This window comes from Gymnoscopelus microlampas, assembly GCF_963454915.1.
Source record: "Gymnoscopelus microlampas genome assembly, chromosome: 7".
NCBI classification, from domain to species: domain Eukaryota; kingdom Metazoa; phylum Chordata; class Actinopteri; order Myctophiformes; family Myctophidae; genus Gymnoscopelus; species Gymnoscopelus microlampas.
This window is the reverse complement of record NC_139944.1, coordinates 1,922,747-1,936,244: the sequence shown is the minus strand read 5'-3', so window position 1 is coordinate 1,936,244 and position 13,498 is coordinate 1,922,747. Positions and strand designations below refer to the sequence as shown.

The 13,498-nt window shown below is 39.3% G+C and overlaps 1 protein-coding gene across 1 annotated transcript; it reads left to right on the top strand.

Moving 5' to 3' along the window:
- Positions 1 to 645: 645 nt before the first annotated feature.
- On the top strand, positions 646 to 8,300 carry ube2c (ubiquitin-conjugating enzyme E2C). The gene is made up of 7 exons (XM_084062406.1): positions 646 to 688; positions 2,040 to 2,156; positions 3,079 to 3,106; positions 3,500 to 3,586; positions 4,568 to 4,772; positions 6,036 to 6,095; positions 8,125 to 8,300. Exons 2-7 carry the CDS (start codon positions 2,053 to 2,055, stop codon positions 8,160 to 8,162), a joined length of 522 nt encoding a protein of 173 aa, XP_083918532.1. The 5' UTR covers positions 646 to 688; positions 2,040 to 2,052; the 3' UTR covers positions 8,163 to 8,300.
- Positions 8,301 to 13,498: the final 5,198 nt, after the last annotated feature.

The window sequence follows — 13,498 nt, the reverse complement described above, 5'->3', positions numbered from 1 at the left end:
TGGAGTATTTCCAATTTCCAGTACTTTTACTTCTACTCCACTACATCTCAGAGGCAAATATTGTACTTTTTTACTCCACTACAATTATTTAAAAACTTTAGTTACTTGGATTTAGATTATTCTTACAAAACATACATTAACTACTTCAGCCCTGTATGCATTTCGGCCATTTGAAAATAGCAGATCTACAAGCTCACAACGCGACGCATTGAGAGCTTGTAGATCTACTTTTTTCAAAAGATTTTATACATTTGAAAACGTTTGAAATGGGACATTCTGCATAATGAGTACTTTCTACTTTTGGTACTTTAAGTACATTTTGATAGCAATACTTTTCTAAATGTACTCAAGTAAATTTAGAATTCCAGACATTTACTTGTAACAGAGTATTTCTATTGTAGTATTGATACTTTTACTTAAGTAAAACATTTGGAGTTGAACATTTTTCCACCACTGGATATTTTCATAGAGTTATAATTATATTTTCCGTCTCTTCATTTTGTAAAACGTCACTTCCTGTTCACTGGGGAGGCGGAGCCGCGTTGCTTTGTTTTGTAGTCCTGCGCGTTGATTGGCCGCGTCGGTCCAGAGGGAGTCAGTGATTTGTTCATTTAAACAGGGGGGCGGGGACTAGTCTCCGTTTGAAATCGTCGTGTGTTTGAAGAGCCTCAGAAACTTCCTGCTCCGCGTGAGTCTCTGATTATCAGCATTTAATCATCATCCTTATTCATTATGTCTTTCATTTAGAACGCGTTTTGTTCCATCTTTTATCTTCTATTCATTTATTAGTGTTTTATTGGTTGAATGGCGTCTGATTCCTCAGATGTTTAAGTGTTGTTGCTATGCTAATGGTAGCTGCTAACCCAAACACAGGATTGTCATATAATTTGACACATCTTGCCTTGAAAATAGCCGATCTACAAGCTCACAACGTGTCACGATGCGACGCGTTGTAAGCTTGCAGATCGGCTATTTTTCGAATAGTTTAAGATTATTTTTAAAAAGTGCTTAAGTGGTTCATGTATGTTTTGTATTTTAATCATGGAAATCTACAAGTTGTAGCTGCTAACATAAACACAATATGAACACCATTATAGATGGTATGAATATTATTAAAATATAAACGCAATACAATGCACACTGTTATTAAATCTGATCTTTAGGACCTGCTGTCTACCCTGTTATTAAATCTGATCTATAAGACCTACTGTCCACACTGTAATTTCCAAGTGATCAGATCAGATTTGTACGGTCAGACATCACCGAAAATAGCCGATCTACAAGTTCATGTTATGAGCTCCCCGCCCTGTCAGTCCTTTTGGTTCCATGTGTACGATCTTAGAGTTACAGACCTGTAAGGGTCCATTTGGAACCCTTCAAGGATCCCAGAGGGTCCCTGGACCACACTTTGAGAACCACTGTCCTACATTTTTTGTAAATTAAACACTGGTATCGCTTTGGTACTCTGTATCGACCGATACACAGGTTGTGGGTATCGGTCGGTATTGGGAAGGAGAAAATGGTACCGGTACATCTCTAAAACGGATCGATCATGTCATAGATGGGTAGATAGAAACCTTTATTGATCCCGTGGGGTAAAAGTTACAGATACAGGCCATAGAAGAACAACAGGTGCAGAAGAATAACATCACAATAAAGATATATGATGAAGATAAATACAATATATGAATAAAGTATACAGATGTATTCACTCCATACAATCAAGTAGATGTCGTTGAGTCAGAGTGTAGACAATATTTTAAGGTCATCCAAACACCATTTACATGGCTTATACGCTTATACCAATCATAGATAACTATAATATCATTACATATTACATCAAATGTATGTATGTTTTAATGTCTCCATAGTGTGAAACATAAAGGTGATGGAATCATGGAACATGGATCGGCATGATTAATAATTATAATGATAATAATGTCGTCCTCAGTGTGAACGGTAAAGATGTCTCAGAACATGGACCCAGCTGCATTAATGATCGCTAATAATAATAATCGTTAATAATAATGTCTCCACAGTGTAAACATAAAGATGGCGTCTCAGAACATGGACCCAGCAGCAGCCTCATCCAACACATCATCTCTGAAGGGCAGTGAGGCCAGCGGCAGCTCTGCCAAGGGCTCTGTCACCAAGAGGTAACCATAGTAACAATACTGTCACCATACTAAAACAGCTCTGCCCAAGGGCTCTGTCACCAAGAGGTAACCATAGTAACAATACTGTCACCATAGCAACAGGACTGTAACCATACTAACAATCCAGCTCCACCAAGGGCTTGGTTATTCAATTAACCTACATGAGAAAGATTAAGTAGGTAATTGGTTCAGAATATTGGTTTTACTTTTGATATGTTTTGGGTTCCTTGCCCTGCCCTACCGTCTAGCCCAGGTAGGTTCCTGGTTTACCTGTGATCCTAGATTCATGGATAAAAGTTCTGTCGCCACGACTGATTTCAGTCATTTGGATTCCATAGAAGTCAGCATGTCTTCTATGGAAGCTCAGCGAAAACAGTCCATCTACAAGCTCTGTAGATGGAATATTTATTTTCAGTCACTATTTTAAGATTTTAACATTTTCAAGTGGTCAAACTTGCAATATGTTCAGAAACATTGTCCATAAAATCTTAACAGTCTCGGATATTTCATATAAAAGCAAAGGTTAAAACCTCAATCTGTGATTTCTTCACCTGGTTGGCTGAACGTAGAACAGCAGGAACAATATTACTGAAACATCATAATTGTACATAATATATTGTGTTAATTGTTTAGGGCTCCTTTCACACCATTTCACAGATCACACACTAGGACTTGGTCATACAAATATGTTGTGGTGATATTTTATTTAGCTTTAATCCATTTTTACTGAGGCACTACACTGTCTCTCTGCATTCATTCTATGTGTTTACCTTGATTACTGTAAGTCACTCTGGATAAAGAGAGTCTGATAAATGCCTACATTGTAGAGCCTGAGGTATACTTAGTGGTGTGATATGGTGTCAACCCTGGTAGAGGACGATTCAAAACTAACCTTCATCTCTCCTCCTCTTCCCCTCTGCAGACTGCAGCAGGAGCTGATGACACTGATGGTAAGAAACATATGCACGCACGCACGCGCGTGCACAGACACACACACACACACACACACACACCTGCTACATTTGTAGTTTATGAATTCTGTCAAAGTGTTGCCATTAAGTGTTAAATGGCTCTATATTGTCATAGTAGTTTGTTCAGTAACAGGGCTCTCCCTGTCTCTCCAGCTCTTTCATAAACAGACAATATATTGTCAGGATTCCAATTTCATCCAATCAGTAAAGAAACCCTACACAGATAATTATATTTATTTGACACAGCTGTGACAGTTTGTCACACTGTTCCACACTGTGTGTATGAATGTTGTTGAATTGTATTGTTTGTGTATGAATGTTGTTGAGTTGTATTGTTTGTGTGTTTATTAATGTTCTTTTTGTGTATTTCAGATGTCAGGAGATAAGGGCATCTCTGCGTTTCCAGAGTCGGAAAACTTGTTTAAATGGATCGGAACCATCGATGGAGCGCAAGGAACCGTACGTAACTAATATAACCTAACATTATAGTAATGTCATGTTACCGTACATTAATTACATTAGTGGTGCTCAACCTGTGGTTTTGGGGGTCCCCAGATGACTGAAGTTGACAATTTAAGGACTTTTAAGACCTTTTCAATTCCTAAAAAGAAAAAGACTATTACTGTATCAAAAGTAATCAACAAACTAAACTATAAAAACTTGTCAAACATTGGTCAAATTGTCAAATAATATAAGAGGCAAACATTTTGAAAATAGCAGATCTACAAGCTCACAATGCTTCGCATCGCGAGGCGTTGTTAGCTCTCAAAGGCTTTCAGGTCCAGAGACCCTCTGGGTTACTTGAGGGGGTCCCAAATAGACCCTTACAAGGTCTGTAACTAAGAGTACAAATGGAACCTTGAAAAAATAAAAAAGTTTGAGAACCACTAGTAGTATTGTAATTGTCTATCAGACATGAAGCTCTGACAATGTGATTAAAAATCCAGAAACGGTTCCAAAATGTGTCCGGTTTCTGATTTCAACCCTAGTCAGGCGTTGCCAGACGATCAAAGATCTGTGCCTACTTATTATGGTATACAGCTGAATTCAGCAAATGGGCTAAAAGTGAGTGGAAAGATCAGAGAGACATCATCAGAAATACTCCAGGGCTGCCCTTCATATCGGGACGCTATCAGTACTGGTTTTCAAAGCAGTGATTGCGATTATTTGCATAACCATCACACATTTCTTACATTTAAAAAACAAACAAATCCTAGCTGTTTAAAGGCCTTTTCTCTGCAACAAACTCATGTGTGAGTGTCAGACATGAGCTGTGTGTGTCATGTGGATTGGCCAATGCTGCCACCTATTGACTTTATTGTGCACTGCACCATGTATGTTTATTTTTCAAAACTGTGTCACACAGCATTTCAAAAGTAAAACAAAAAAAAGTATTACTAATTAAAGTAATTAGTCATTGATGTATATATTGTGTTTCAGGTATACGAGGGTCTACGTTATAAACTATCGTTGGAGTTTCCCAGCGGTTATCCTTACAAAGCACCGCGGGTCAAATTCATCACTTCCTGTTTCCATCCGAACGTTGACGACCAAGGATTCATCTGTCTGGACATCCTCAAGGACAAATGGTCTGCCCTGTACGACGTTAGGTCTATACTGCTGAGTATACAGAGTCTACTGGGAGGTAAATACTATGAACTAATGAACTAGATAACTAAGTTAATATAACCGGGGCTTTATCTGTTTGGACATCCTGAAAGACAAATGGTCTGCTCTGGACGACCTCAGGTCCATTCTGCTGTCCATACAGTCTGCTGAGGTAACTGTAGTGATAGGACGATTATGGAAATGACATCACAGAATGATTGATTAGCAACAACGCTGATTTCTCTTTAACCTGCAATCCACAAGTGTGATAACTTGCATTAAGAAGAAGTAATAGACGAGGCTTTTCAGACGAGGAGCGACACAGCGCCTCCGTTCTCACTGGATCAGTGGGAATACCTCTCATGTGAGCAGTGAGGGAAGAAGTACCAATACTCTGTTGTAGTCTGTTACAAGCACAAGTCTGGTATTCAAAATTGACTCGAGTAAAAGTACAAAAGTATTGACATAAAAATATACTTAAAGTACTCATTATGCAGAAGTTTTCAAATGTATAAAAATCCTTTGAAAATAGCAGATCTACAAGCTCGTGACGCGTTGTGAGCTTGTAGATTGGCTATTTTCTGATTGCCAAAGTTTATAGTTCTGAAGTGGTTTTGTAATAATAATCAAAATCTACAAAGTATCTAGTAACTCAAGTTTTCAAATAATTATAGTGGTTTAAAAGTACAGTATTTTCCTTTTGAGATGTAGTGGAGTAGAAGTAAAATGATTGAAAATTTGAAATACTCTAGTAAAGTAAAAATGCCTCAAAATTGTACTCAAGTACAGTACTTGAGTAAATGTACTTGAGTAAACAGCAGGTGATCTACCCCTGCTTCAGCCAGCTGTATCAAATCATTGTCCTGTGAGTTGCGTGACTGACCACAATCTAGCCTTTGTCGGGAGTTGGCGTGTGAGACAATTTAACGCTATCGCGCCTGCTTGCTGGCTTCTCCACCCTTCAGATTGTCCGGGCCGGCTCCCTACTAGTCGCTCGTCTCTCATTGAAAATGAATTAGTAGGCACGTCCATCGCTCCCTGTCTGAAACCCCTAGACTAGAGTTCTCAACAGGCCTAAAAATGAAGGCTTGGCGCTAACTGGGCAGGCCTGAACAATTACCATAATGTTAGGCCCAAAAACCTGGGGTGAAAAATGTATAATAAAAATGTGCATACATTTGAGGCCCGGCCCGAAAACGTAGGGACGGGAAAATTTGAGAACTGTACCCTAGACTAGAGTGTAACACATTGTACATACATTGTTGAATTATTTGTAATGAAATCTTTCGTTTTGTTTCAGAACCAAACAACGACAGTCCTCTGAACACTGCTGCTGCTGAGCTGTGGGACAACCAGGAAGGTAAACATCATTATGTTATGTCTGTACATTGATTAAATATTTACGTTTATCAACGATATTCAATAGAAATATAAACAATACACACATGGGATTATTTCTGTCTGAAATTGCAGAAATACAGATTTTTGTAATGGATGTCAAATCATGTCATATGTCTCCAGCGAACATAACACATGTTTTGGTCATGTCCTCACTTACAAAGCTACTGGACTGCTATTTTTGAACACCTTGCTGAAGCTTGGAACATAGAGCTGTCAGAGTGGGCAGAGATGGCATAGTTTAGAGGTTTATTAGATCACCAATTTATTGTGAGGAGTATAAAGCAGAGTCTTTATTAACAAGAAGAAGGATGTTTATTGGTGTGGAAATCCACACTGGCCCCTAAAGCATCTGTATGGCTTAAAGACCTCATGATGTAGGAAGGAAATTGATTTCAGGGTATCAACGGGAAGATTGGATCGTGTATGGGGCTCTCTGATTAAACATATTAAACTAAATTAAAGACTCTACAGGACAAATAAAACAACTGCCACCACCAACACGTTGATGAGCTCTATGTTAACACATGTCAAAGTGAGAAAATAAGTTTCTTTGCACACATACCATATCTCTGCTGTCCGGCAGCAACCAGCTAACTCCAAAATGTTCATTTTTCAGGAAATGACAAAAACAAAAATAAAGTGGATTTAGGAGGTTTTGTTCATCATTGATTAGAACAGCTGAATGGACCTCCAAGCTCACAATGAGGTTGGAGGTCAAAAGGGGGTGGAGCCTGGAGTCAGCTAAGCCAACTCCACCACCCTATGGTGAACTTAGCTGGTTTAGCAGAAAGTTTGATGTTCCAATGGATTTAGCTGGTTTTGTCAGAAGCACTTTTTAATACTTTTCATTGGTTCAATAATGTTTTAATCAACACACAGACGTAAAGGGTGTTCAATGGCCCTGATTTATGGAAAAAAAATGCAAAAGCGGAAAAATGGAGTTAGCTGGTTCCTGCCGGACAGCAACGATATGTACCATGAGGGAGTGCCAGGAGGGATAGCAAGGGAAATCATCATTTCAGTATAAAATGATAAATACATATTTTAAAAAAAAAGAAGTAATTGCAGGTAAACTAGCTCTCAACGTGCGTCCGCAACGCTTTGTGAGCTTGTTTATCTGCTATTTTTGGCATGTGACACCGTTGGATGATGAAGTATAAATCAGGGTTTAGTCTGTGTCAGAGAGGTTTGGGTTGTGTATTTACACTGTCATGATGGAACTACACATCTCTAAATCAGTCTTCCAATGTTTTCAGGCCAAGGACAGATTTTTTTCTTAAAGTTCCCATCACACAAAGATTTGGCGGCCCCCCTGTAGTAACTCTGAGGACTCCCTAGGGGTCCCGGACCCCCTGTCGAAGACCCCTGCTCTAGAGTCATATCTAACTGATAGTTGCTCCGTTATTTAGAAATTGACATTCAAAGATATTCCTTGTTGACTTATGTGGTTGTATGGTGAAACTGCTCTCAGACTTCTTATTTTATAGGTATTTCAACTTGCTATTCACATTTTCAATTTTGGTAATTTTATTCATAACTGTACAGTGTATATATATATCTGTGTATCTACAGTGTCTGTCGGATAGAAACCTGACATAGAAAAACTGTTACTTTTCAGGATTGAAATTCAAAAGTAGCAGATCTAAAAGCTCAAAACGCGTCACTTTGCGCTGTTTCGAGCTTGTAGATCTGCTACTTTTGATGCATTTTTTTGTGGCACTGTAGTATGATCAAGTAGTAGGGCATTAATGTACGAAAATACACAAAGTTTGAATATGAGGTTTCTGCCTTACAGCAACGATATGTTATATACTCCCAAATTCTGTTTTGTGTTCATGTGCTACGCGTTGAGAACTTGCAGATCGGCTATTTTTGGTATTTTTGCATAACACTCTTGTATGACAAACAAAAAGTTGAAATATGGAGATGAAAAGGTTTCCGACCAACAGTTAGAATATAATATTTCTTTGTTTTCTTGTGTCTTTCAGCGTATAAAGCTCATCTCCACTCCACCTTCAAAGACTGAAGCACTGCTATTCCTCATCCAATCACAACCTTCTATTTTCTCCTTGTTTTAAATTTTCACTCTGTGTTTGTCTGACCTCAGTTTGTATCATATTTTTATGTTTGTGTGAATAATAAAGTTGATAATTGTTAAAAATGATTATCTGTTTGTTTTCATGTTCAGTTATTTATGTATTATGGTCAACAGATGGTGCTTTAGGGCTGCCAGTGAATACATGGCCTGTCTCACCATATAGTTAGTCTCGCGTAGCCAGACCCCACAGAAAATGAAAAACAGCGACCTCTGCTTTTCTGATCTGTTCTTGAGAGATTACCATATAGTATACATGGATTGTCAGTCACCACGACTACTAGTAATTAGGATTACATGTAAACCAGCATGTCTTCTATGGAAAGGACAGCGGTCTTCAATGTTTTTCAGACCAAGGGCCGATAGCTGAGAGAGAGATTCAAGAGATGACCTCTACATATTGTGAAGTTGTTGCAATTTTATAGATTTGGGGGTGCCATAGCTGAAGCAGGGGCGGCGGTAGTTTAGAAAGCCTGCTGGGGAAGCCGAAGGTCCCAGGTTTGATTCCAGGCCTCAGTTAGTGGAAACCTAATATCCATAACATTTATATCCTACCCAGGATTCAAACCTGAGTATCCGGTGTGAGTTTTAAGAGAAAGGACATCTGGTAACGGGTTCCTTCCATTTGAGCTTTATGCAATAGCTCTTGTCAACCAGTAGGTGTCCTACTTGACCACAGGATTTATATGTCTCATTAGAAGAGCAGGGAAACTAAACACAACCACTGCAGTTGTTCTATTGTATTAATATAGAGATAAGAAAGACTTGAACTTGCCAACCTTTTTCAAGGCGCTTGAAGTGATATTTGTTAACATAAGTCTTAAATAGCTCCGTATTCCCATTGTAATCGGTGTGTTTTCAGTAACAGGGGTCTCCCTGTCTTTCCAGCGCTATAGTAAACAAATACACTTTCAGGAGAGAAGTCATACACAGTAATAGTCCAGTCAATGTGGTTTGACCCAGGGTTAGTGCTAAACCAGGGCTAGGGTTGGACACCATCTTTAGTCAACTCTGACATCCTCTGTGTTACAGCAGAGCCTTGGGCCCTATGGTAAGTTCTTTACCATAGGACATTTTTGGCACTGTATTTGTTGCATCATTAAATAATCTGAGGAATTCTTCTAAACCAGACCATCAAATGCCCAGCTGTGCCAAGGATGACACCTGCAATGTCAGAGAACAATTTCAATGCACTCCAGGTGCTTCACTTTAATAGCACTTGCTGCTGAGAGCCAAGCAACAAGTAGCATTATTTATGTTTGTTTAACAGAGGCAATACAATAACAATGTATCAGGATATAAAACATGAGAGCATTGAATTGTATTTAGGGTTTCTAGCCAATGCTAATTAGTGATCCCTGTCCCTGGGGTCGGTTTCCATGTGTTTTAGTTGTTTTCGTTAGTTTTTCCTGTTCAGATTTGATCAAACAAATCTGATTACAACCTGGATAGGCCAAAAAAATCAAACGTCACAGTGAGAACATAACCGTAGTCTTTGCTTCATTATAAACTTTCACACTCCACATAAGGAATTAATTTGTACCAAATGTACATAAGCTATTTGCTTAAAGCAGAGCACCTTCTAAATCTAATGTTAATGTAAAACACCCAAAGTGACTTCCAATGTGCACACTGCCCCTTAATACACCATATACTGTGGTGTATTTGGTCACCATCATAAACATCACCACAATAATTTCCGGGTAGATAAGGCCGGCAGCGTCACATGGGAGCAGTATTATTATTTATCAACCTTATATCTGGAAGAACAGGACACTTATATTATTATTATTGACTATTAGAAATATATTATTTTGATCTAAACATAATGTTCATAGACATTAAATATCCATAGACATTCTATACTGCTCTACATGTTTGTTTACAAACATTCTGTCTCTAGTTACTGATGAACATATCATTTCAACCAATAGCAGCCATTGTAGATAACAGCTGTGTATAGGAGGAACATTGGGGGGGAAAAGGAGCAGTCCTTCACACTGTCTTCACTTATAAAACAATTTATTGTACAGTAAGCTACAACGTTTCAGTCATCTGAATAAACAGAAATAAATGTCCAGTACATATACAGTAGTGGTTAACAGCCTTTTGTGGATCAGGGTCCACTTTAGATTGAAGTGGTCTTGTATTTTCAGAGCATGTTTAATTTAATGATCAATCAATCAATTGTGTTCCGGCTTGGACCAATGGAATTAACGTAGTATACGTTACGTTATACGTTCTCTTTTTATCGGTATCACAAAGAAAACAACATTTTCAAGATATTAAAGAATAACCAAGAATAACCAACAGTGGGCCCGGGCCCACAGGTTGAGAATCGCTGAAAGAGAGCCGTGGTCCAATCAGAGCCATGCTGGTCAATCAACATAGACAACAACGTTCATTCAACTTTCTTTTTTAAGGTTTCGAGGCCAACAGGCTCGAAGCCTTTCTTGGGATACTAGGCTTTCACTATTCTTCCGCCGCTTTTGGCAGTTCTGGCCTAACCGCGTGGTCACTTTTTATGAAATTCGGCAATATGGTAGAGGGCTATGCCAAACGGCGAAAACCCGAAACTCACAACCATTGGCCAAAGGGTGGCGCTGTAGCACTCAATTGAAATATGCCAACTTTGAACAGGTACAACTCATGCCCTGTTTGACCCACAGCCATGAAACTTACATGCGTCTCCTCATGCCTAACAACTTTCACACTCTGACTTTTGACCTCTGACCTTTAGATCTCCCACCATTTCGAATTCTATGAAAAGCAGTAAAAAAGACTCTTCCTTCGTACAGATTGAGCAATCTGTACGAAACTGTATACACATGAACTTTGGACCAATGCCGACAGACGTGAGCAAGCGGATTTTCCATAAGTGAAAACGTTAAGCTTTTATAAGCCAATGAAAATTGCAGTTTTATGACAATTATTCATCTGCCCCTAACACATACATGCAGACTTACATTTGTTTGACACTTTGCAATATTGTAGAGGGTCATTCCAAGTATCACTGAAACCAATCTTACTCCAATTGGTCAAAGGGGGGCGCTATAGCAATTTCTTGAAAATGCAAACTTTAAACAGGCAAAAGTCATGCCTCGTTTGGCCGACAGCCGTTAAACCTGCTTACACATGTGCCTTGACTCATGAGGAACACATGTATCACTTTGACCAGTAAGCTCTGCCCTTAGATTGTCTGCAATTTTGAGCAGTTTGAAAAACATTTAAATCCAGGATTTCTGAGCAATTTGCATGAAAGTGTGTCATGTGTGTGAACTCCCTTTTCACAGGTTCTTGTCTGTTGGTGGCTTCTCGCTTAAATGTGTGCCCCACAACCTGAAGGTCACCAGTTCAAGCCTCACTTGATGCAGACTTCATTAAAGTTGCATTGCAGACAATATGATCGTGTCAATTAATACACGTGTAATTGTTAAAGAACCTGAAATGCTTATTTGAGGGAGTACGTTTTTTCAATGTATGACATACTTCATTGTGAAAATAGCCGATCTACAATCTAACAACAGCTTGTAGATCGGCTACTTTCACTAGTTCGTTCTGAGGAGACAAAAGAACAGACACTGTCAGGGAGGACATAGCTCAATGAGAAGAGAGACAGTCTGTGAGTCCGTGGGTCACTGGTGCGATCCCTGTCCCTGACAATGTATTGAGATGATCATGATTTGGCATTCTTGGGTTTACACATAGTCTTGAGGATAGGCTTAGGCGTTGTTTTACTGAGGTTAGGGTTAGTGAGGGTTTAAAATGCTCATTTGTTAATTGCATGGTCTTCTTTCTCTCAAGTTCAGTCTTCTATGTTTCTATGCCTTATTGTGCATATTACTTATCATTGCTTCTTTCTAGGGAAGCAGTGATCTAGAGTAGTTAACAAAACAGAGGCCTGGTCCGTCAGGGACGGAAAGAGTTATATATATCAACAGACAGCACCAGGGCTATCATATCTCTAGCTCAATGAGAAGAAAGGCAGCCTATGAGTCCGGAGGTCACTAGTTCAACCCCATGTTTTTGCAATGTATGACATACTTCATTCTGAAAATAGCCGATCTACAATCTCAAAACTTTTCAGATAGCAACGTGTTTCTGAGCTTGTAGATCGGCTGCTTTCACTGGTTTCGGTTCCGAGGAGACATACAATTTCTCTATTGGTAAATGGTTTTTGAACGAGTGATCTTAGTGTTAGTGAAACAGGGGCTTGGTTCATGACAGAAGGCAAGAGTTAATTATCTTCAACAGACAACTCCAGTCTGGACAAAGCTATAGCGCAATAGGTAGTGTTGCAGCCTGTGAATCCGAAGGTTGAGGGTTCGATTCCTGTTAATGGCAATAGGTTGAGATGGCCAATCAATCCATTCCGTTTCCATCTCTCTCTTCAATCTATTCTTTTTCCATCTCTCTCTCTCTCTCTCTCTCTCTCTCTCTCTCTCTCTCTCTCTCTCTCTCTCTCTCTCTCTCTCTCTCTCTCTCTCTCTCTCTCTCTCTCTCTCTCTCTCTCTCTCTCTCTCTCTCTCTCTCTCTCTCTCTCTCTCTCTCTCTTCATTCACCAGGTCAGGTCTGTTGGTCCAATGGCTTCTAGCTTACATCTGTGCCTCTCAACCCCAAGGTTACCAGTTCAAACCTCACTTGATGCAGATTCCCTTTAAATTGAGTTGCACACAACATTTTGTCAATTAATGCATATGCAATTTTTAAAGATAACCTGAAATGCTTATTTGAGAGAGTTTGTTTTTGCAATTTCACATACTTCTTTCTGAAAATAGCCGATCTACAATCAAACAACAGCTTGTAGATCGGCAACTTTCACTAGTTCGTTCTGAGGAGACAAAAAACATCTTTATTGCTAAATGGTTTGTGAACCAGTTATCTAGAGTAGTTTAGGACACAGAGGCTTGGTTCATAATGGACGAAAAATAATTATAGATGTCAACAGACACTGTCAGGGAGGCCATATATCTAGCTCATTGAGAAGAGAGGCAGCCTGTGAGTCTGTGGGTCGCTGGTACGATCCCTGTCCCTGACAATGTATTGAGGTGATCATGATTTCGCATTCTTGGGTTTACACATAGTGTTTTTTGAGGATAGGCTTAGGCGTTGTTTTACTGAGGTTAGGGTTAGTGAGGGTTTGTCTTTCTCTCTCTCTCTCTTCAATTTATTCCGTTTCCATGTCTGTCTCTCTCTCTCTCTCTCTCTCTCTCTCTCTCTCTCTCTCTCTCTCTCTCTCTCTCACACACACTGAGGGAGGGTGAGAG